The sequence below is a fragment of the Pristiophorus japonicus genome, chromosome 1, assembly GCF_044704955.1.
Source record: "Pristiophorus japonicus isolate sPriJap1 chromosome 1, sPriJap1.hap1, whole genome shotgun sequence".
NCBI classification, from domain to species: domain Eukaryota; kingdom Metazoa; phylum Chordata; class Chondrichthyes; family Pristiophoridae; genus Pristiophorus; species Pristiophorus japonicus.
In genome coordinates, this window is record NC_091977.1 from 299,938,428 (window position 1) to 299,962,394 (window position 23,967).

Here is a 23,967-nt window from a genome sequence, read left to right on the forward strand (position 1 = left end):
GTTTCTGCCAAAGTTATACTTTCCAGCCCCCCCACTCATCTAAGCTTAGCCACAAACTTATAGAAAATATTAATTAATTTCTACACTGGCTCCCAGTTAAGAAACACCTCTTTAGAAATTCTCACCCTTGTTTTCAAATCCCTCCATGGACTCGCCCCTCCTTATCTCTATAATCTCCTCCAGACCTATAATCCCCATAGACCTTTGTGCTCCATCTCTTCTGGCCTTTTGAACATCCCCGATTTTAAATGCTCCACCGTTGACAGTCGTGCTTTCAGCTACCTTGGTTCTAAGCTTTGGAATTCCCTCCCTAAATCTCTCCGCCTCTCCACTTCTCTTTCCTCCTTTAAGACGCTCTTTAAAACTGACCTCTTCGACCAAGATTTTGGTCATCTATACTAACATCTCATTATATGGCTCGGTTCTTTTTGTATGATAATTTTCCCGTGAAGTGCCTTGGGATGTTTTATTATGTTTGGGACGTCCGGTGGTCGTGAAAGGTGCTATATAAATGCAAGTCTTTCTTTACGTTAAAGGCGCTATATAAATATAAGTTGTTGTGTGATATTGCAGTATCTGGCTGGCATGCATCTTGGAAAATACCACTAACGATGCTTCTTCAGCTGAATTACTGAATGGCAAGAGACTTTTTACGATGACATGGAAGTTTATAAGTTACAGCATTGATGAGCTTCTAATGGTTGATCCTGTTGTACATCTGCATTGCAACAATCTGATCATACACTTCTCACTTGTAAGTGATGGTGTTTTTGGTTGCATCCTGGTCACATGTTTAACAATGTTATCCTTCTTGATCTGCTTAAATTCAAGATATTGGTTGCATATGACGAGGAATTTTTCTCTCCACTCGTTTGTATTGTGGCAGCCTGCTAACACCAGTGTCACTTGCAATAACCCCTGCTGCATTATGCAGTGGTGTGGATAATGCATTGGAGAGGGGCTTAGCTTCTATTGCAAATGAGGATGTTGCTCCTCTGGTTTTACAATGAGGGACAGGTCCAAAGTCTGCTGCAGTTGTATAGACAGGTCTGACAAATAATGGAACGGCTGTGGATGCTCAGTTGTTGAGTATATTCAAGGCTTAGATTGATAATATTTTGGACTCTAAGCAAATCAAAGGATAATAGGATCGGGCGGGAAAGTGGAGTCGAGGTCTAAGATCAACCATGATCTTATTGAATGATGGAGCAGGCTCAACAAGACCATATGGCCTACTCCTCCTATTTATGATGTTCTTATGACAAAGGTCTCAGTGGAGAAACAGCACAATCTGCTCACTGAATAAGGACAAAGGCCTGTGGAAGCCGAAGGCCGAGGCAAACCCAGAACAGTAGTAAATTCAGTGGCTGAGGAGTTTCCAAATAGCTTTTCAAGAATGCACCTGGAAAAGAGTCCAGAACAGCAGCAATGCACTATGACGATCTTAGGAACACGACAGACAGGAAGAGATCAATTGGTCCAACAAGCTTACTCCATATTGTCAATGTACAGGCCATGACCTCAAACCGCACCCTTGACCCCACGACCAGCCAGTCATGCAATCTCCTGGGAGAGACAAAATATACAAACATTTAGAGGGAAAAAGTTCTGGGATGTTCCTTTCTGATCCCCGAAGGCAATCATTCAAGTTCTGGGGGAAACATTCCCAAATATCCCACCTACTTTCTATATGTAGTCATGTCAGCCATAGTCAGGAACTCAACCAGCTCTCTCTTGAATTTGCACTCACTGCACAAGCTGCAACTTGTTCTATAAATTGATGACTCTCCACAAAAAAACAATATCGTCTCACATCTAACCTAGTTCTATACTGATGTAACTTGTACTCATGTCCGTGATCTTTCCTTACCTATCTGAGTCAAAAAAACTTAGACAGGAAGAGACCAATTGGTGCAACAAGCTTGCTCTATACTGTCAATGTACAGGCCATGACCCAAAACCGCACCCCTGGCCCCATCACCACCCAATCATGCAATTGCAATCACCATATAATGCTGCAACTCAAGCGGGACTGCAACTAGAGCCCCCAGGACTGGGAGTCTAAACCTTAAAAGCCTCAATCAAATCTCCGCTAAGTCTGCTCTTCTAGAGTAAAAAGCACGAGCTCTCTCGGACCATTGTGGTAATTAAAGGTCTTTAAGCTTGGTATCAATCTTCTCTGAACCTTTTTCATGCCCTCTATCACCTACCATGTAAGGTTGGGGTGGGAAATTATTTGGGCTGGAGGGCCACTTGACAAGTTTTGGTGAGTTGTTGGGGGTCACACACCAGTGTTCCCCCTAAGGCACGTGGCTGCATGGTCGCGCAACAATCACACAATCCTGTGCAGGCTGCTCCCCAGCTCCTGCCACCAGAAGAGATACAGCGTATGTGCAGCTGCATAGTGGTCGACCGCACAGCAAATTTAAAGGGACCGCGCGCGAATAAAATTTGAGGGAACATTGCATAAACATAAACAAATTCAGATGGCCATCAGATACTATCTTACAAACACAACATGTGCAGTATTGGATGTGGCTTCGAAATGAATCAAAGATAAAACTTGAAAATGTGGTGATATCTTCTAGTCTCTGTAAATCAGTGCTGTGAAATAGAACTGTACCCTCTTTAGTGCCTGTGTCTGCATCAATTCCCCACATCAGTCATCCTTATGCCCCTCTGCAAAGATTACTAATGCTGTCCCAATTGGTGCCAGATGAAAACTCCCATGCCGACGTACCCTGGATACAGGAGAAGAAATATTTCTTCGGTAAGAGTTGTGGAGATGAGCAGCCAAAATGGATAGGGCATATTCAATGTCGCAGTGCATTCTGGGTATGGACGTCCATCATTGGGGCCCAGAATCACGGAATGGATCATTTAAAATCGGGCCAGGGAGAATCGCTTTTGCAAATTATTCATTTGAATGAACTATTAATATGGTTTTTCCTTGGCTGCAGTTCGAGTCTGTCTCTGACCTATGAGAAGTGAAAGTGCACAGACGAATGTGCAGCTCGAGCTCTGGCTAACCTTCTATTTCTGTCCCATCCAGTGGGCCGGATAGCATGACCTGGTGGGCCGTATATGGCTTGCGGGCCGTATTTTGTCCAACACTGAGGTAAGGGGACCAAAGCTAGACACAGTATTGTGAATGAGGCCTATAAAAGGACAGTATAGTATTTCTTGTTTTGCATGTAATTGTCCAGACACTACATCCTAAGCACTCTTATTTGCTTATCAAGATCTGCTTGTAATCTATTTTTCTCATCTAAGCTCCTAACAGGGGCACCAAATTTTGCATCATCCACAAACTTGTGGATAAATCCCCCCAATGTATTCATTTCGATCATTGATAAAGATGGGGAAGAACAACGACCCTAACAGTGATCCCTGTAGGACTCCACTAATAACCAGTCCCCACGCAGAACTGCTGGTCATTAATAACCACCTCCTGCCTCACTAAAGCAGCTAATTCCTTATACAATCCAAAAGCTGCCCGTTATTCTCCTAAGACTCTTTCGTTAAGTAGCTTTGAAACTATCACATTAACAATTCCCGAAAGCATTCAGGTCTCCAAGCCAAAGTGACACCATTCACATTAAATCTTTTAGCACAAACAAAAATTGTTGGAATCAATCAGTAGGTTAGTCAGCATCTTTGGAAAGTACTAATGAGTTTAAAATTTTAGGTGTAACTCTTCATCGGAGCTGCAATTTAAAAAAAATCTTTGTTACACTTCACATTAAGCTATTTGCAACACCTTTCATATCAAATCTAGTCATAAAGTAGTCACCCAATCCTTTTCAAAATACCAATCACAGTAACTTGCTAATCGCATTTATATTCGTTCCTTTGTTGCATGAGGCAGTCAATGAATGGGCAATGCCCTCACTACAAGCAATTTGCTGAATCACTCAAGTTAACTGAAATTAACTATCTTCATGCTGTACCAATCAGTAAGTCAACCAACAGAACTATTGAAGTTGTGTATTGACATAGCAGCAGTACATCAGCACGGCAAGGATCCAGCATCCACTGCACCAGTTCCAGGACGAGTGGGAGAGGTGTCATCCAGGCCCTCAACAATCACAAAACAGCAGAGTCAGGGGAAGTTCTATCTGTAAGATAAACTAATACAGGTGCAGCGTCCAGAATCCGGAACCCTCGGGACCGAGGCCGTTTCGGATTCCGCGTTTTTCTGGACTTTGGAATGTTTTCCTGACATCACGAATCTGGAAACATCCAAGCCCAGGTTTGGGTATTTCCTGATTTCGGAACGTCAGAAGGGGGAAGGGAACCTGCCGAGGAGCTGTTTGGGCGGGTCCCCACCAAGGACGTCGTCGTTGGGCTAGCCCTGCCAAGGATGTTGTTGGGCGGGGGCCGGCCCCACCGAGGATGTGTTCGGGCAGGCTGGCCCCGCTGAGGAGGTCGTCGTGGGGCCGGCCCCGCTGAGGAGGTCGTCGTGGGGCCGGCCCCGCTGAGGAGGTCGTCATGGGGCCGGCCCCGCCAACGATGTTGTCGGGCCAGCCGGGCGGGGCCCGTCGAGGAGGTGTTTGCGCTGAGGAGGCCGTGGGGCGGGCTAGCGAGAAGGCCTCAAGGTAAGGGCAGCGGCGGTGAGACGAGCGGCGGCGAGGCCCGAGGTCGGGCAGCAGCGAGGCCCTGAGGTCAGCAGGGTCGTTGGGTCTGTATTTCGGAAGATTTTACGGATTCCGGACAACCCTGCCACCGATCGTCTCGGAGTCCGGATTCTAGAACATTCCGAATTCCAGAACTCCGGATTCTGGACGCTGCACCTGTATGCAAGAAATGGTGGGATAATGTAATATAAATAATCAGGAAGCTCATAGCAAATGAATGATTTTGTAGTACTGGATTGTACTCTACAGTACAACAGTGACTACACTTCAAAAAGTAGTTCATTGCCTGTAAAGCGCTTTGGGACGACTGGTGGTCGTGAAAGGAACTATATAAAAGTCTTTATTTTTTTCCTTCACAAATCATTTTTAGATGTTCTGCATGCACAGAATAAATACATCATACCAGCATTTTATCGTTGCAGAAAATCACCACAGCATCTGTGTATCAGATTTATGTGAAGTAGCTTCAAAGTTTTCCCATGACGTGAGGTCCATGGGCGTGCCAAAAAGCACAACTACTGAATAACCTGGGAATCAACTGCAGACCATTCTCCATACCTTGGGAGCCTACTGTCAACAAGGGAAGACGTCGATGACGAAGTCCAACACCGCCATCATTGTGCCAGTGCAGCCTTCGGTCGCCTGAGGAAGAGTGTTTGAAGACAGGACCTCAAACCCGGCACCAAGCTCATGGTCTACAGAGCAGTAGTGATACCCGCCCTCCTAAATGCTTCAGAGACATGGACGATGTACAGCAGGCACCTCAAAGACCTGGAGAAGTACCACCAACGCTGCCTCCGCAAGATTCTGCAAATCCATTAGCAGAATAGATGCACCAACATCGGTTTTCTCGCTCAGGCCAACATCCCCAGCATCGAAGCATTGACCACGCTCGATCAACTCCAATGGAAGGGCCAGATCGTGCACATGCAAGCTCTCCCAAAGCAAGCTCTCTACTTAGAGCTCTGACATGAGCAGCGAGCCCCAGGTGGGCCGAGGAAACGCTTCAAGGGCTCCCTCAAAGCCTCCTTGAAAAAGTGCAACATCTCCACCGACACCTGGGAATCCCTGGCCCAAGACTGCTCAAAATGGAGGAAAAGCATCCGGGAAGGCGCCGAAGACCAAGTCTCTTCACAGGGAGCAAGCAGAGGCCATGTGCAAACAGTGGAAGGAGCGCACGACAACCCAAGCACCCCACCCACCCGTCGCTTCAACCACCGTCTGCCCCACCTGTGACAGAGACTGTAGGTCCCGCATCAGACTCACCAGTCACCTGAGAACTCATTTTTAGTGAGGAAGCAAGTCATCCTCGACTCCAAGGGAGTGCCTAAGAAGAAAAGAAGTCTCTTGAAAAATCTACTAGTCACATCACAACCATAGTACTGCATTGGGAACATTATGGAACAAGCTGCACAGACTTGATTAAACCAATATAAATGGGTCGTACAAAATGTCTAATGGTCTGAAATTTAGAGTAGCCTTAATTGACATTTTCAGTAAGGTTGCCAGCTATATTTCATTGCAAATCCGCTATCAAATGAACAACAACGTACCAGTTTTGCGCAGCCTACTTGATGTCATCTTGAACATAACTGAGGGGGCCCAGTAGCTATAACAGCAGTGTATTGGAGTCTTAATTCGCAGTTTTAATCATAGGTTTGCTTCTGCACCCTAGTCTCCAATTTTCTGGTCTATATTGAGGTAATCTTGCTGTAAACATACTTTGTCACATCTTTCACCCCTCATCAATCCCCCAAACTATACTTAAAATGGCAGCTGTGACACTAGTAATAAAATTGATTGAGCCACAGACTCTATTCCCTAGGCACCAGCTCAACCCTTTCCTTGACCACTGTCTGAGGCGGAACGAGCTTGTTCGCAACCTTTGAGTCAATGTTCCCTGTAATTTGTTTATGGGCCATAAAATTCAACACAAAAACTGCGCAAGTGAGAGACCCCTGGAGCATAGTGCAGCTGCGCAGCTTACAGGGAAATTTGCTTGGTGTCCTAGTTGACTCTGAGCAGACTTCCCATATCCTCTCTCTCACCCAAACCACTTCCGTAACATCATCCGTCTCTGCCCTGCCTCAGTTTATCTGCAGCTGAAACTCTCATCCGTGTCTTTGTTTACCTCTAGGCTTGACTATTCCAATGCTCTCCTGGCTGACCTCCCATCTTGCATCCTCCTTAAACTTGAGCTCATCCAAATCTCTGTTGCCCATATCTTGGACCAAATCCCGCTCACCCATCACCCCTGTGCTCACTGACCGACATTGACTCCCGATGCAACAGCCCCTCAATTTTAAAATTCTCACCCTTGTTTTCAAATCCCTCCATGGCCTCGCCCTATCCGATCTCTGTAACCTCCTGCAGCCCGACAACCCTCCGAGTTCTCTGCGCTCCTTCAATTCTGGCCTCTTGCACATCCCAAATTTTCACCTCTCCACCATTGCCGGTCATGCATTCAGCTGCTTAGGCTCTAAGCTCTGGAATTCTTTACGAATCTCTACCTCTCTCCTCCTTTAAGGCGCTTTTTAACCAAGCTTTTGGTCACCTATCCTAATATCTCGTCATGTAGCTCGGTGTCAAATTTTGTTTGATAACATCCTGTGAAACGCTTTGAGACATTTTGCTACATTAGTGACGCTATATAAATGCAAGTTGTTGAGCATAAGTGGGAAGCCCCTGTTGGTGCTGGAAACTAAGAGGGAGCCTGGTAAGGCAGACGAATCTGGGAGGGAATCACTGCTGTCCTGGGACACCTGTTTATGAAACATTGCTGTGCCCAATGGTTCAGCCAGCACAGACTGAATCGGAGGTAAATAGTCGAGCGACCAGACTGAAAATGCAAGTAGAAAATTCCTTGCTTAACATCATTTGAGAAATCTGATGCAAAGGCAAAATTAAGCAAACATCTGATGGACCGCAAAGCCAGACAGATGAACAAACACTAAGGGGTAAAAATTTGTTTTGGCCCATTTATAGTCTTTTCCTACTATAACAGTTACTTCCATTTTACTGAACATATTAAGTAGCTGTAAAATAAGTTCCAGTATATTTTGGGGCTTTTGAGATTCAACTTAAGGGGTTGACAGTGGATGGGCAATGGCAGACATTTAGAGACCGCATGGATGAACTACAACAATTGTACATCCCTGTCTGGCGTAAAAATAAATAAGGGAAGGTGGCTCAACCGTGGCTATCAAGGGAAATCAGGGATAGTATTAAAGCCAATGAAGTATCATACAAATTGGCCAGAAATAGCAGCGAACCCGGTGACTGGGAGAAATTTAGAACTCAGCAGAGGAGGACAAAGGGTTTGAATAGGGCAGGGAAAATAGAGTACGAGAGGAAGCTTGCAGGGAACATTAAGACGGACTGCAAAAGCTTCTATAGATATGTAAAGAGAAAAAGGTTAGTAAAGACAAACTTAGGTCCCCTGCAGTCAGAATCAGGGGAAGTCATAACGGGGAACAAAGAAATGGCGGACCAATTGAACAAGTACTTTGGTTCGGTATTCACTAAGGAGGACACAAACAACCTTCTGGATATAAAAGGGGTCAGAGGGTCTCGTAAGAAGGAGGAACTGAGGGAAATCCTTATTAGTCGGAAAATTGTGTTGGGGAAATTGATGGGATTGAAGGCCGATAATTCCCCAGGGCCTGATGGACTGCATCCCAGAGTACTTAAGGAGGTGGCCTTGGAAATAGTGGATGCATTGACAGTCATTTTCCAACATTCCATAGACTCTGGATCAGTTCCTATCGAGTGGAGGGTAGCCAGTGTAACCCCGCTTTTTAAAAAAGATGGGAGAGAGAAAACAGTGAATTATAGACCGGTCAGCCTGACATTGGTAGTGAGTAAAATGATGGAATCAATTATTAAGGATGTCATAGCAGCGCATTTGGAAAGAGGTGATATGATAGGTCCAAGTCAGCATGGATTTGTGAAAGGGAAATCATGCTTGACAAATCTTCTGAAATATTTTGAGGATGTTTGCAGTACAGTGGACAAGGGAGAACCGTTGATGTAGCGTATTTGGACTTTCAGAAGGCTTTCGACAAGGTCCCACACAAGAGATTAATGTGCAATGTTAAAGCACATGGGATTGGGGGTAGTGTGCTGACGTGGATTGAGAACTGGTTAACAGACAGGAAGCAAAGAGTAGGAGTAAATGGGTACTTTTCAGAATGGCAGGCAGTGACTAGTGCGGTACCGCAAGGTTCTGTGCTGGGGCCCCAGCTGTTTACATTGTACATTAATGATTTAGACGAGGGGATTAAATGTAGTATCTCCAAATTTGCGGATGACACTAAGTTGGGTGGCAGTGTGAGCTGCGAGGAGGATGCTATGAGGCTGCAGAGTGACTTGGATAGATTAGATGAGTGGGCAAATGCATGGCAGATGAAGTATAATGTGGATAAATGTGAGGTTATCCACTTTGGTGGTAAAAACAGAGAGACAGACTATTATCTGAATGGTGACAGATTAGGAAAAGGGGCGGTGCAACGAGACCTGGGTGTCATGGTACATCAGTCATTGAAGGTTGACATGCAGGTGGTTAAGAAAGCAAATGGCATATTGGCCTTCATAGTGAGGGGATTTGAGTACAGGGGCAGGGAGGTGTTGCTACAGTTGTACAGGGCCTTGGTGAGGCCACACCTGGAGTATTGTGTACAATTTTGGTCTCCTAACTTGAGGAAGGACATTCTTGCTATTGAGGGAGTGCAGCGAAGGTTCACCAGACTGATTCCCGGGATGGTGGGACTGACATATCAAGAAAGACTGGATCAACTGGGCTTGTATTCACTGGAGTTCAGAAGAATGAGAGGGGATCTTATAGAAACGTTTAAAATTCTGACGGGTTTAGACAGGTTAGATGCAGGAAGAATGTTCCCAGTGTTGGGGAAGTCCAGAACCAGGGGTCACAGTCGAAGGATGAGGGGTAAGCCGTTTCGGACCGAGATGAGGAGAAAATTCTTCACCCAGAGAGTGGTGAAACTGTGGAATTCTCTACCACAGAAAGTTGTTGAGGCCAATTCACTAAATATATTCAAAAAGGAGTTAAATGTAGTCCTTACAACTAGGGGGATCAAGGGGTACGGCGAGAAAGCAGGAATGGGATACTGAAGTTGCATGTTCAGCCATGAACTCATTGAATGGCGGTGCAGGCTCGAAGGGCCAAATGGCCTACTCCGGCACTTATTTTCTATGTAACTGTATCAAAAGAATGGAAATGTACAAATTAACTGATTTCAGTTTAATAAGGCTCTGGAAGTTTCAAATATTTCTTGTATGCTCGCCAGTGTATTCAAAATTCTGTGAATGTTATAGCTATTTTCATCTTTTCGTCAGATTTTAACCTAGTTGGCGGAAATTGACAATTGAGAATCATAAATTATGCATCAGCCATTGGGAAAAAGTTGTCAGCTGAAGAGGAAGTTTCATTTTGTGTTGAAAACATAATGTGTTTGGAGCCAACATTATCTCCAGGATATTCGGTCAGCACAATGACTGGCAAAGCATCATTAGAAGGAGTACTCTGAAATATAGCATCCTGTCACGATACTAAATATTTTTGCAGTTTTTAATTACTGTCTTTCCTTGCTGTCCATGACCTTTATTAATTTCCATCTTCCCTTCAGTATACATACAACGTTTTCCTTAATTGTTCTAATCTCTTGAGACGTAAATTGTACTTCAGTTTCATGTACGTCACGTCTTTTTATTTTTAAAAAATCTATGGGGGTATAAGAACATAAGAACATAAGAACATAAGAACATAAGAACATAAGAACATAAGAACATAAGAACATAAGAACATAAGAATTAGGAACAGGAGTAGGCCATCTAGCCCCTCGAGCCTGCTCCGCCATTCAACAAGATCATGGCTGATTTGGTCGTGGACTCAGCTCCACTTACCCGCCCGCTCCCCATAACCCTTAATTCCCTTATTGGTTAAAAATTTATCTCTCTGTGATTTGAATACATTCAATGAGCTAGCCTCAACTGCTTCCCTGGGCAGAGAATTCCACAGATTCACAACCCTCTGGGAGAAGAAATTCCTTCTCAACTCAGTTTTAAATTGGCTCCCCCGTATTTTGAGGCTGTGCCCCTAGTTCTAGTCTCCCCGACCAGTGGAAACAACCTCTCTGCCTCTATCTTGTCTATTCCTTTCATTATTTAAAATGTTTCTATAAGATCACCCCTCATCCTTCTGAACTCCAACGAGTAAAGACCCAGTCTACTCAATCTATCATCATAAGGTAACCCCCTCATCTCCGGAATCAGCCTGGTGAATCGTCTCTGTACCCCCTCCAAGGCTAGTATATCCTTCCTTAAGTAAGGTGACCAAAACTGCACGCAGTACTCCAGGTGCGGCCTCACCAATACCCTGTACAGTTGCAGCAGGACCTCCCTGCTTTTGTACTCCATCCCTCTCGCAATGAAGGCCAACATTCCATTCGCCTTCCTGATTACCTGCTGCATTTGAAATTGCCCAGCACCCCAATTGGGGGCGGTAACCGTCTGGGGCCAGTATATTCTGCGCATGGCGCAGAAGTCTCGCCCCCGCCACGTAATTGCCCCTGCCGCTCCCCAAAGGAAGCGAAGCGCAATCTCACGTGCTCCACTTATTTTATGGCGGTAACCGGGGTGCTGAAGCCGCGCTTCAATGCCCTTCCCCTTCGATTAAAGGGAAGGGCCGCTGCGCACCCTTCAAGGCCCCTGATGGACTCCACTAGGCCACCAGGGCAGCGTGCGACCGGGCCTGCAGACCGGCACCCAAGATGGAGTGTTGGATTGCACGATGGCGGCCCGGACCATGCTAGGGCTGTCATCGTTGAGCCAGCCCGAGAGTCAGCAGACAAAAAAAGATGCCGGCCCGGGGCGTGTTGCCCTTTTCTTTAAGCACTGCCCCGAGAGCGGATGTCTTGTCAGTTTCGCGACCCGCAAAGTTGACGTTGACATCCGCTCACGCTAGCCTCTCTGCACGCGGGACAATTTCCCCCGTGGGCCGTTAAGGGTCGGTGCAGGGTGGTGAGAGGTCAATGCCTCCACAAACTCCAGGCAATTTCCCGGGAGGCACTAGCATCCTCTCCCTTGGGCAAAAAGTGTTAACGCCCCCTGGTGGCGCTAACGGGGCTACAGAAAGGGACAATTTCATCCCCTATATGTTTTTATAGAAGACATATTCTGCCTAGAATTAGCAGAATTGAAGCAGACTGGCTCTGCTACTATTGGGTGGGAGCAGAGCAGGGAAAATGGGTTTTCACAGCCATCTCTTATCCAACATTGTTTTCTAAATAGTTAGTCTTTTTACAGACTGATTTGTGGAGTTCCTTTCTTTTTACACAACAGAGCTCAGTGGAGACCTTATTTTTTTTTAAACTTCTGACATGTTAAAAGTGCAGCTATGCAAAAATGTTTTCCTGACGCATGCTTGATTGACCCATTTGCTGCTGGGTTCAACACATGGATATCTAACACACAAGTGGGTAAGCACTTCCTGGCCAAAATGCTCTAGCTTTCTTTGCCTTTTAATATTTTCGTTCCCACAGTAAGTAAAATAGAGATGGTTATTTTCTAGTATATATTTAATATAATAGAGTTTAATGTAATACTTTCAATCTTAAAATGCAACTTGTTGCAAAATGTGTTTCGCAGACTTGTTTTCATTTAATTACAAATTTACAATGCAATGACCATGTAAACTGCATCAAGATACATCTTTACATCACTTACATGTGACATTATTGTAACAAAAAAGCACTGTTCTGCTGGCTCATCTCCCCACACTAAAACTTGTTTTCATGAAGGTATTGTCGTTACAGTACAGGTTGAACCTCCCTTATCCGGAACCCTCGGGACCTGGCCTGTTCTGGATAAGGGATTTTTCCGGGCGAAGGGTGGTCACGTTAAATTGGATGGTACAGGTACTGCGCAAGGGGATATCGGGGCTGGCTGGCTTGGGGTTGGGAGTGCGGCAGCGAGATCATGGGGGGGATGGGGGGAGCGGTGGATCACGGGGTCAGGCCAGCGATTGCGTGAGTCGGCAGTGAGGAAGGACTTCAATTTGTTTATGTCGGAGTTCTGCGCATGCGCCACCCGGTGGCCGGAAATGATCCCGGATCAGGGAGGTTCAACCTGTACCATCAATAATCACAAGTACTGTATAACAAAGTTTTTCGACTGTTACCGGTTTATACTTTTTCCAACAGAGATTGAAAGCCTATTTAAAGGATCCTTATAATACTAAACTACTTGCCTCAGCTCTTAACTTTGAAGGATTAAACTGAAAGTTTGAAACTGAATGAGGAACTTTGGACACTGCTTTTTCAAATATTGCTCCCACAGCTTCAATTCATATCTTCATCACTAAAACTTTATACATTTTGAGAGTTAAACTTGCTAGATTCCTATGATTATTTCACTAAAATTGCAATACTAGCTTATAAGACGCAAGTTTTACAATATACACTAAAAGTTGGGAAAGTTGCCAACTGCTGGAGTTCTTCGAGGATGGAACGAACAGGGTGGATAAAGGGGAACCAGTGGATGTGGTGTATTTGGACTTCCAGAAGGCATTAGACAAGGTGCCACACAAAAGGTTACTGCACAAGATACAAGTTCACAGGGTCGGGGGTAATATATTAGCATGGATAGAGGATTGGCTAACTAACAAAACAGAGAGTCGGGATAAATGGTTCATTCTCTGGTTGGCAACCAGTAACTAGTGGGGTGCCGCAGGGATCAGTGCTGGGACCTCAACTATTTACAATCTATATTAACGACTTGGAAGAAGGGACTGAGTGTAACGTAGCCAAGTTTGCTGACGATACAAAGATGGGAGGAAAAGCAATGTGTGAGGAGGACACACAAAATCTGCAAAAGGACATAGACAGGCTAAGTGAGTGGGCAAAAAATTGACAGATGGAGTATAATGTTGGAAAGTGTGAGGTCATGCACTTTGGCAAAAAAAAAATCAAAGAGCAAGTTATTATTTAAATGGAAAAAGATTGCAAAGTGCCGCAGTGCAGCAGGACCTGGGGGTACTTGTGCATGAAACGCAAACGGATAGTATGCAGGTACAGCAAGTGATCAGGAAGGCCAATGGAATCTTGACCTTTATTGCAAAAGGGATGGAGTATAAAAGCAGGGAAGTCTTGCTACAGCTATATAAGGTGTTGGTGAGGCCACACCTGGAATACTGCGTGCAGTTTTGTTTTTCATATTTACGAAAGGATATACTTGCTTTGGAGGCAGTTCAGAGAAGGTTCACTAGGTTGATTCCGGGTATGAGGGGGCTGACTTATGAGGAAAGATTGAGTAGGTTGGGCCTCTACTCATTGGAATTCAGAAGAATGAGAGGTGATCTTATCGAAACGTATGATTTATGAGGGGACTTGACAAGGTGGATGCAGAGAGGATGTTTCCACTGATGGGGAGACTAGAACTAGAGGACATGATCTTAGAATAAGGGGCCGCCCATTTAAAACAGAGATGAGGAGCAATTTCCTCTGAGGGTTGTGGATCTGTGGAATTCGCTGCCTCAGAGAGCTGTGGAAGCTGGGACATTGAATAAATTTAAGACAGAAATACAGTTTTTTAAAAGATAAGGGGTTATGGGGAGCGGGCGGGGAAGTGGAGCTGAGTCCATGATCAGATCAGCCATGATCTTATTGAATGGCGGAGCAGGCTCGAGGGGCCGTATGGCCTACTCCTATTCCTATTTCTTATGTTCTTATTAGCCTGGAAAATATCCATATAAAATCCAGCACAAATAAGTGAGCTTCACATGCTGCACAGAGAGTCTTCCAACTATGGATTTTTCTGCAAAGTAAAAGAGGCAAATAAATACTTCAATGAAAGTACTTTTCCCCTATAGTCACTTCCTCTTCAACTACATTGAATGTAAATGTTATGTCAACCATTCTGACTTGAGATGCATTCTAATATGTATTTTGTATTTTTAGACCAACAGACAACCAGCAAGACTGAATCTACTGACTTGCCAGGTGAAACCCACTGCAGATGAGAAAAAGTGTTTTGACTTGATATCACGTATGTTTCTTTACTGTTACTGACTTGGATTCTTTGGTTGTGAAATAACTTGATGTTTTGAAATTCCCTCGTGGTTTAAACTTAATAATATATATTTATACATATGTGTGCAAATTTATTATGGGTATTTACAATTACATAATTTGGGTATTTTGCTAGTATGCACAATCCTTTCATAGAACCATAGAAATTTACAGCACAGAAGGAGGCCATTTTGGCCCATCGTGTCCTCGCCGGCCGACAGAGCTACCCAGCTGAATCCAACTTTCCAGTTCTTGATCCGTAGCCTTGTAGCTTACAGCACTTCAAGTAAACATTGCTGGTAGTACTTAGCCATGCTTCAAATAAGTCTCACCATCCAGATCCTTTTATAGAAGGCAAATCATTGCAAGGAATTATGATAACATTCCTTTGTTTTACATATATTTCTCTGGGTTTTTGAATATTTTTATTGAAACAATCACGGGGTGGAGGGGGGGGGGGATACTAACTTGAAGAAGTTGTCAAGTGTGGATGAGGAATTTAAATTAGCATTAGCGGAGATGCAGTCATTAACCCATCATCAACTGCATAGATTAAATCTGTAGCCTTTCAGTTAGACCGAATAACCTTTCCAAACTCATACCTCAATTATGGCATAAGCACTTATTCTTTGAAGTAAAAACAGTATATAAAAAAACACATTTTTTAAAAGTATGCTTGAGGTAATCCAAATTGTTTTAACTGATTATTGTTAAAAGGAATGCTGACAGTAAGTCTCCTTTTTAACAATTGCACAGCTGATCAAATTTAGTTTTTAAATTGAAGACTGATGAAGTTCACATGTTGAAGGTAATTTGAGTAGGATAATGGATTGTATGCACAATGGGGATATTCCAGATATTCTTAGTATTTTCATACATTACAACAGAGACCACACTACAAAAGTACTTCATTGGCTGTGAAGTGATTTGAGACGTCTGGTGGGTCATGAAAGGCAGTGTATAAATGCAAGTCTTTCTTTAGTATCTTACTGGGGATATTGAGTGAAAATAATTTTTCAGGGCACAAAACAAATACCTCTAGCTTTAATGGATGCTAGCATTACAATCCTTGCTGGGTTGGACCAACATTGCAGGGATAGTAAAATAATTATAACAATTAATAGTTTGGACAAGGAGTATTCAAGGCCGAGAACTGTGTACAGTCACCCAGTTGAGGATTTCCTCCTGAATTACAGAACAGCCTATTATTGATTGGCTTTCCCCTTTGCCATTCTTGGAATGGCTCCCATGATCCTATCCAGACAACATTGCTCCCAAGGAAGATCTGGCACACCAAGATTGCAGTTCTTGGGCCAAGTGAACGAGGCAAAGTAAACAACAGGGGGGATACAAAGAATAGCTTCCTAAATCTTTCACTGCACAACAGTGATTTGGGGATCGGTAACTTTTGAAAAACAGGAATTTGAACTGAATCATCATCATCATCATCATAGGCAGTCTCTCGGAACTGAAATCAAGTCATTAGAGGTCCAAATCTGGTTTTGTTGAATTGTTGCTTATTATGCAGAGACCGAGAATTGAAGAAGGCTGTTGGATCACTGATTATCAATACTTTTTGTTAATTTTAACTGCAGTACAATTTCCACAACTAATCACACCCCTTTATTCTTTGACCTGTTGCAATGGACAACCTGGACTTGAAATTTGTGTAACCAAGAAGGGTAGAGGCCATAGTGCTGAACATCACCAAGGTTGAAACGAGTAAGAGTTGAAGAGGTAAATAAGCGAGTAGTGATTGGGTGATACCAATAACTCATTGCTGTGTCCTCCAGTTGGAAGGAATGAAGGATGTGCTCCAGATCAAAGATGGATACCATACTGGTGCATACATAGGCTATACCTAGAACATAAACACATTTTTGTGTGTTATAAAATGATTTGAATGTTAATATGGTATACAGTTGAATGGGAAAAAAGCCCTGGGTATGTAATAAGATTTAAATTAAAGAAGGCTGTTGTAATAAGAGTAAGTGCCTCCCTCCTAAGTAATTGAACAAAATATCATGTTTGTATCCTCTGATTGTATTACATTTAAAGAATGAAGAAAACTTCACCTACAGTGGGTAATCTAAAGAGTTCAGTATAGCTATGTGGTAGTGTTTATGGAGAGTTACTTCTATTGTTTAGCTAATGGCTATTTTCGCCATGCCTTTTAACCTATTTTAATCATTCCTTTTTATCTTCTCTTCCCCCTCCCCCACCACAGACAACAGAACCTATCATTTCCAAGCAGAAGATGAACAGGAATGTCAAGTGTAAGTGCTTCTGTGACAAAAGTCATTTTAAAACAAGATTATGTTATGGGGAAGATAGAATGAGCTGACCAAATGAGATTGATGTCATTGTAATTTTATTAACACAAACTAATTTATCTATTTTGAAAACTTCTAAATATTCTGAATCCAGTTTCAAATAATGTCACAAATCATTCACAGAGCCGTATTGTCCTGGATACAATGTGGATTTTATCTGTTTATATAAGCACTTAAGATTGTCTGTTTATTTTCAAGATTTTCATTAAGTTCCAAGATGCTGTTTACAGCAGATTGTGCAACCCCATTGCATGACAGCCAACTTAACTTTTAAAGATGTTATATGTATAAATGCACATGTTCAGTTATAAAATAGATTGCGCTAAATATAATCAACTTGTCGTTGGGCTTAGAATGTTCAAAGCGGATAATGATTTCCCAGTGACAGAGCTTATCCAGTGAATAACTCAGTCACATAAACTGCAAAAATTACATGTTTGCTTTCCATTCTGTACTGAGTTTTAGCTGATGTCAACTGAGATCATATTGGGCCTTCAATCAATTGGAAGAGTGCATATGTGGGCATCAGATAAGATCAGGATCGGGTTTTGGGTTTGAATATGGTGCCCACCATGGTTGAATACTGCTGCATTCATGGATTAAGGCTCACATATGAATAATGGAAATTTAGACAAGGCACCAGAGGGCAATCGACATCTGTGAAACTATCCCAGCAAAGAGTCAGTGTCCTCAGAGGAGGAGGTGAGAAAATAAAGCCAAGAAAACATACACATAGCATTGGAGCATAAATTCACTGCTGCTTAGTAGTAGGACGTTCATTTGTGCCTGCAGTTCTCCACGTAGTGAGTTCTTAGTCTTGACTATTCCATCAAGGTGAGATTACTTCTTGAGGAAAGTTACCCTCGGTCAGAGATGACCACTGTCAGAAGCCAGGATCCAGTTTTCGATTACATTTTTAAGTTGGGGCACTCAGGAAGATTCAGAAGACAGACAAGAGGAGAAAAACTGGAGAATAACTTGGCTACCTCCAAAATAACGGACCTGTTCAAAAGTAATGTTTTTAAACTTATTTTTGCTTCTTTTACACCAAGGTTGGTGAAACTTCCTGATCGTTACTTGAGCAAATATATTTTTTGGTATTGAGCTATACACATACCACATACGCCCTAAGATTCGATCCCTAGTAATAGCTTAATTGTCTAGACTCAGCAAGGACACTATCAGTGGTCACTGTGGTATGGGGTGGGGTAGGTAGGTTAGAGGAAAAATCAGTGTCCTGCTAATGACTGAACTTCAGTGATGCCACTGGGAACTACCCATGTCAGGTGAGATGTAGATTTGGCTTAGCTGTGATGCACTGCGCAGTCGAATATGCCACTAACATTCACTATTTGTTATTATATGCTCTCTGCTCACTTTCTTCCCTTCTTTCCTGATGATTTCTTGATGGACTTCGGGAATATAGTCATGGGCTAGCAATGCAGAGGTTGTGAGTTTAAAGTCTGTTATGGTAAATTACGAAATTGAATTGAGTAACTCTGGTAATGTGTGGTCTGGCACTAGAAAAAACAACCATGAAAGTTTCTGTTTTTGTCATAAAAACCTAATTGTTTCACTAATGTACATCAGGGAAGGGAACCTGCCACCCTTACCTGGTAGGGCCAACTGGTGACTCCAATCGCACACTAGATGGTTGTTTTTTAATGCCATCAGGCAACTAGGGATGGGAAATAAATGCTGCTTTGCCAGCGTCACCTACATCCAGAGAAAAAATCTATATCTATAAGCTGGATCCTGTTCTTTTCTGGTATCCACATATGTAATAGGAATCCTGGCTGATTTTCCCCTCCTTGACGAGGAGCACTGTGGCCAATTGTCGTGGGATCAATAAACTCAACTCCAATTAGGGATTAAACCTGGTCCCCTTCAATCTAGAAAACTGAGCTCCCTTAACCAGCTGAGTTATCTGAGTAATCATTTTTAAGAAATGTTATTGTTTAGTATGTTCTTACTAAAGATTAATTGTGTGCCAAATATCTGCCGGTCAAGCATGATTAGTTTTGCTTCCCAAAGTGATGGATTTCCATGCTGGAGGCATTTGAACATTTTACCCTTTTACATCCAATCTCACTGCAAAACATTCTCTGATTAGATATAAGCACCGATTAAGGCACAGGATAAATAACCTTCAACATTGTCTCATCAATGTGCCTTAACATCACCCTTTAAAGAACAATCCTTATTGTGGCATTGCGAAAATTTGTTTTGATAACATTTCTATTGGGCTATCAATATAGCGCCAATATAGTGCCAATCATGACCAGTTTTGTGGTGTGGACTCATCTCGGAGCATGAGTGGAACGTATCACTATAAACATCACAAATCAAAAGACAAGTTAAATGATACCTATTTATTTGGTTGTTTTAAGAAATGTTGGTCAGAAAGAAATGCTAACTTCATGTTTCATCATTATAAACTGGTGCGTGTGAAAATCAAGTCCAAATTCACAGTCCCTGGCTGCAAAACCTAAAACCTTAAACCTTAAAAAAAAGTTGGTGGCTCTAAGGGCCCTTTTATAGAGGGTAAACTACAAAACTTAAATGATCATCTGGGTAAAGAAGCCCAAAATTTTAAGTTGAAATTTATCAAATGTATATCAGTCAATCCTTAAAATTTACCATTCCAAAATTTGAAGAAACTAAAGGAATGATTCTGCGTTCTGGCGCTCCTAGCAAGGAAGAAATGCTCGCGAGGGATCTCATTTTAAGAAACTGTGGGCGTGTCATCCTATGATTTTGAATCAATTCATTTTGAACAGAAAATCATGTCTGCAATTTGCCAAGATGTGATCACTGAGAGCACCACTGCACATTGGGATCACCAGATTGCTGTTATAAGAATATCTTTAAAGAGAACCATAGCATTAAAATATTGCTGCCATAACAAAGCAGCTCCACCACTGAAGGGCCCTAAATATGACAAATTTTACATAACATACAGCTGAGATAAATTCAATAATTAGAAGCCTACTGTGCCAATAAATGCAGACCAGATAGATTGTTCATTGAAGCTGATATTTATTGCTGCTATTTTCACATCTACATCACCAGAAACAGCTGGAGTAGCTATTCACTGAAAGTAAATATGCTAAATAGTTCATTGTCCACAATGAAGAACAGTTGAAAGAATGTGGAGTAAGAGAAAATAAAAGGATGGAATGATTAACCTGTGTGAAAATAAAGTATATATCCTTAGAAATTTGAATACTGTACTTATTCACTACTATGGTTGTAAACAATGATCTTGCAGTGGAAAAGAAGTTGAAATTGTAAACCCAAGATAGATTGCAGTCAGAGGCTGTGGTGGGAAAACATTGATAAACTGATCTTCATTGAGCAGTTATGCCCTCTGCCTTTAGCTTTCAGTATTACTACACATTCAGTAACTATAGCTTATGCTTCCTGATATTTATTTAGTATGTAATATAATTTTAAAAATCAGCAAGGGTAAACTAGTTGCAATCTATTATATGTATTTATATTATAGTTGAGGTGAACCTTTTGAATTGTGTAATAATTGACAGTGATACTGCGTTACAGTTCTTTCATAAATTTTCAAAAAAACTTAAGTCATTAGTGCCACAGGATGCAGAATGTAATTCTATTCTAGTTTTTCTATCGCTAATGGCTAGAAACAAGCAGGAGAAATTATGGGGAATAAGGAAATGACAGAAACGTTAAACAAATATTTTGTATCTGTAGTTACAGTAGAAGATGCAAAAAGCATATGTAAAATAGTGAGGCACCCAGGTTCTAATAAGGGTGAGGAACAATGTAATTCAAAAAGTACTAGAGAAACTAATGGGACTAAAAGCTGACAAATCCCTTGGACCTGATGGCCTACATCTTAGGGTTCTAAAAGAGGTGGCTGCAGAGATGGTGGATGAATTGGTTTTGATCTTTCAAAATTCCCTAGATTCTAGAATGGTGATAGTGGATTGGAAGGTAGCAAATGTAACACCGCTATTCAAAAAAGGGAGAGAGAAAACGGGGAACTACAGGCTAGTTAACCTGACAGCAGTTGTCGGGAAAATTCTGGTATCCATTGTTAAGGAAGTGGTATTAGAAAATCATTACATGATTAGGCAGAGTCATCATAGTTTTATGAAAGGGAAATCGTGTTTGACAAATGTATTAGTTTTTTGCTGATCTAACTAGCAGGGCAGATAAAGGGGAACCAGTAGATGTAGTATATTTGGATTTCCAAAAGGCATTCGATAAGGTACCACAAGATTATTACACCAGATAAGGGCTCATGGGATTAGAGGTAATGTATTAGCATAGATAGAGGATTGGTTAATGTTCAGAAAATGGAAGGAGTAAACGGATCTTTTTCAGGTTGGCAGGTGGTAACTAATTAAATACTGTATCAGGAAGCGTAAACTTTAGTTGCTGAATATGTAGCAATATATTATGTATTTATATTATAGTTGAGGTGAACCTTTTGAATTGTGTAATAATTGATAGTGATATTGTGTTACAGTTCTTTCATAAATTTTGAAAAAAACTTAAGCCACAGGATGCAGAATGCAATTCTATTCCAGTTTTCCTATCACTAATAGCTAGAAACAACTATAGGATAGTGTACTCTTATAGGGTTAATTTTACAAGAGTGCTCCTGGCACTAAGCCTTACCTATTTTGGATAATTACCCCACCCTTCACACATTTTCATCCATTCATAAAATTAACTTTGTGTGTGAACACAGGTGAAGATTTTTGGCTTTGTTGGTATCCTAGCACATGTTTTGGGTCGGTGGGCGTGGTTCTGCTTCCCCTTGACCATGGTCAATTTTTTTGGAGTCAGTGTCTTTTTAATGATTTTGATGGGCTCCCAGCAGAATTTCTATCTCGGTCAGGGAACTCGCCTGTTGGGGCTAGGAAATGGCTGCGGCAGGCCTGGAGAATACTGGGGCTGGTTATGGGGCAGCTGAAGAGAGCGTTGGAACTTTTATAAATAAAATTTATGGAGTTGTGGATTGATTCAACACCACCTGGTCCATCCCTCTCCCCTCCTGCTGGACACCAGGAATACACAGGTTGGGAAGGCTGGTGGAACTCTTGCAGAAAGTCTTGCCCACAGTTAGGAGTTTATTTTCTATGTAAACGAGGCAAGTACAACTTGGTGTATATTAAAATTAGGAGATGTAGACTAACAAAGTATAGCCAAGATAAATGACAAAACAAAGGAATTAGATGTATATAATGTCATCTTTCTTAAATTTAATGGCACCTGGATCAAGAGGTATTTGGTTATTTGTGCAAAATTTCAGAATTATACTTAGTTTTTGAAAAAATGATACCTAAATGAGTCCTCATTTCAAAATGTCGATTTTGGAAACAAAACCACCATATAAATGTTTTACCAGCAACCATAGTAGTTCTGACAGACATTCAACATTTAAAAAAAAATAGGTATTCCATCTGATTGACCTTTGCTATAATTTATTTGGTTTTGTTTGCAGACAAAGTATATTGCTGTAAGGACATGGCTGGATGGTATAGAAAGTGTGGCTTTGTGCAGTAACGGACGGCTTCTAAGATGTTTAGATGGAGGAGTTTTCACTCCACTTTCACTCCTCTATCATTTATTTGAAGTCAGCAATAACTTTTTTTAATATAGCAGCATTGGCGTAGGAAAACAACCCAATGGCGTTTCACAAAGGCATAATCAAAAAATTGGATGCCAAGCCTAAGAATGAGATATTCGGAGGGGTGACCAAACGGTTGGTCCAAGAGCTGGGTTTTAAGGAAGGTCAGGTAGGTGTCAAGGAAGAGCAGTTTAGGGGTGGAATTTGAAAATATGGGCCCTCGGCAGCTGAAGGCATGCCAATGGTGAGATGAAGGGAGGGTTAATGCATAAGAGGCCTGAGTCAGAGGAAAAGAGAGTTCAGGGAGGGTGGGGCAGGGGGTGCGCGCAGTTGTAGGGCTGTAGGAGATTACAGATGAGGTAGGGTGAGGCAATGAGAGATTTAAACACAAAGATGAGAATTTCAAATTTGAGCTGTTATGGGATTTGGAGAGAACTGGGTTAATGGCCAAGCAGGACTTGGTGTGGGATAGGATACAGGTAACAAAGTTTTGGTGAGCTGAAGTCTCTGGAGGGTGGCAGATGCCAAGTCGACCAGAAGCACATTGGAATAGTTGAGTCTGAAGGTAACAGAGGCATGGATGAATGTTTCAGTGACAGAAATGCAGAGGTAAAAATGGAGGCGGACAATGTTGTAGAGCTGGAAGTCGTCAGTCTTTGGTAGAGTGTAGTGCGGGCAGGCACAGCAGGAGGGGTGAAGGAGCGGCAAGAGTCTGTAGAGGGAAATGACTGGGGCCCAGGAAAGGTATGAATCTGGGGCCCAGAAGAGGTGAGGGCGATAGGTGTGCGCGCTCGGTCTGTGCAGCAGAGCTGGTCTCCAGTTAGTCTTAGAAACATAGAAAATAGGTGCAGGAATAGGTCATTCGGCCCTTCGAGCCTGCACCACCACTCAATTAGATCATGGTTGATCATTCACCTCAGTACCCCTTTCCTGCTTTCTCTCCATATCCCTTGATCCCTTTAGCTGTAAGGGCCATATCTAACTCCCTCTTGAATATATCCAATGAACTGGCATCAACAACTCTCTGTGGTCGGGAATTCCACAGGTTAACAACTCTGAGTGAAGAAGTTTCTCCTCATCTCTGTCCTAAATGGCTCACCTCTTATCCTTAGACTGTGTCCCCTGGTTCTGGACTTCCCCAACATCGGGAACATTCTTCCTGCATCTAACCTATCCAGTCCCATCAGAATTTTATATGTTTCTATGAGATCCCTCTCATCCTCCTAAACTCCAGTGAATACAGGACCAGTCGATCCAATCTCTCCTCATAGGTCAGTCCTGCCATCCCGGGAATCAATCTG

At 42.5% G+C, this 23,967-nt stretch overlaps 1 protein-coding gene across 5 annotated transcripts in view; it reads left to right on the top strand.

The window, feature by feature from the left end:
• LOC139271360 (arf-GAP with SH3 domain, ANK repeat and PH domain-containing protein 1-like) overlaps positions 1 to 23,967 on the top strand; it is a 525,010-nt gene that overhangs the window by 346,101 nt on the left and 154,942 nt on the right. For all 5 annotated transcript variants that reach the window (XM_070888507.1, XM_070888511.1, XM_070888508.1 and 2 more), the window contains 2 exons: positions 14,612 to 14,699; positions 16,950 to 16,998. In XM_070888507.1, coding sequence (XP_070744608.1) covers positions 14,612 to 14,699; positions 16,950 to 16,998 — 137 coding nt within the window. The remainder of the gene's footprint in view (positions 1 to 14,611; positions 14,700 to 16,949; positions 16,999 to 23,967) is intronic.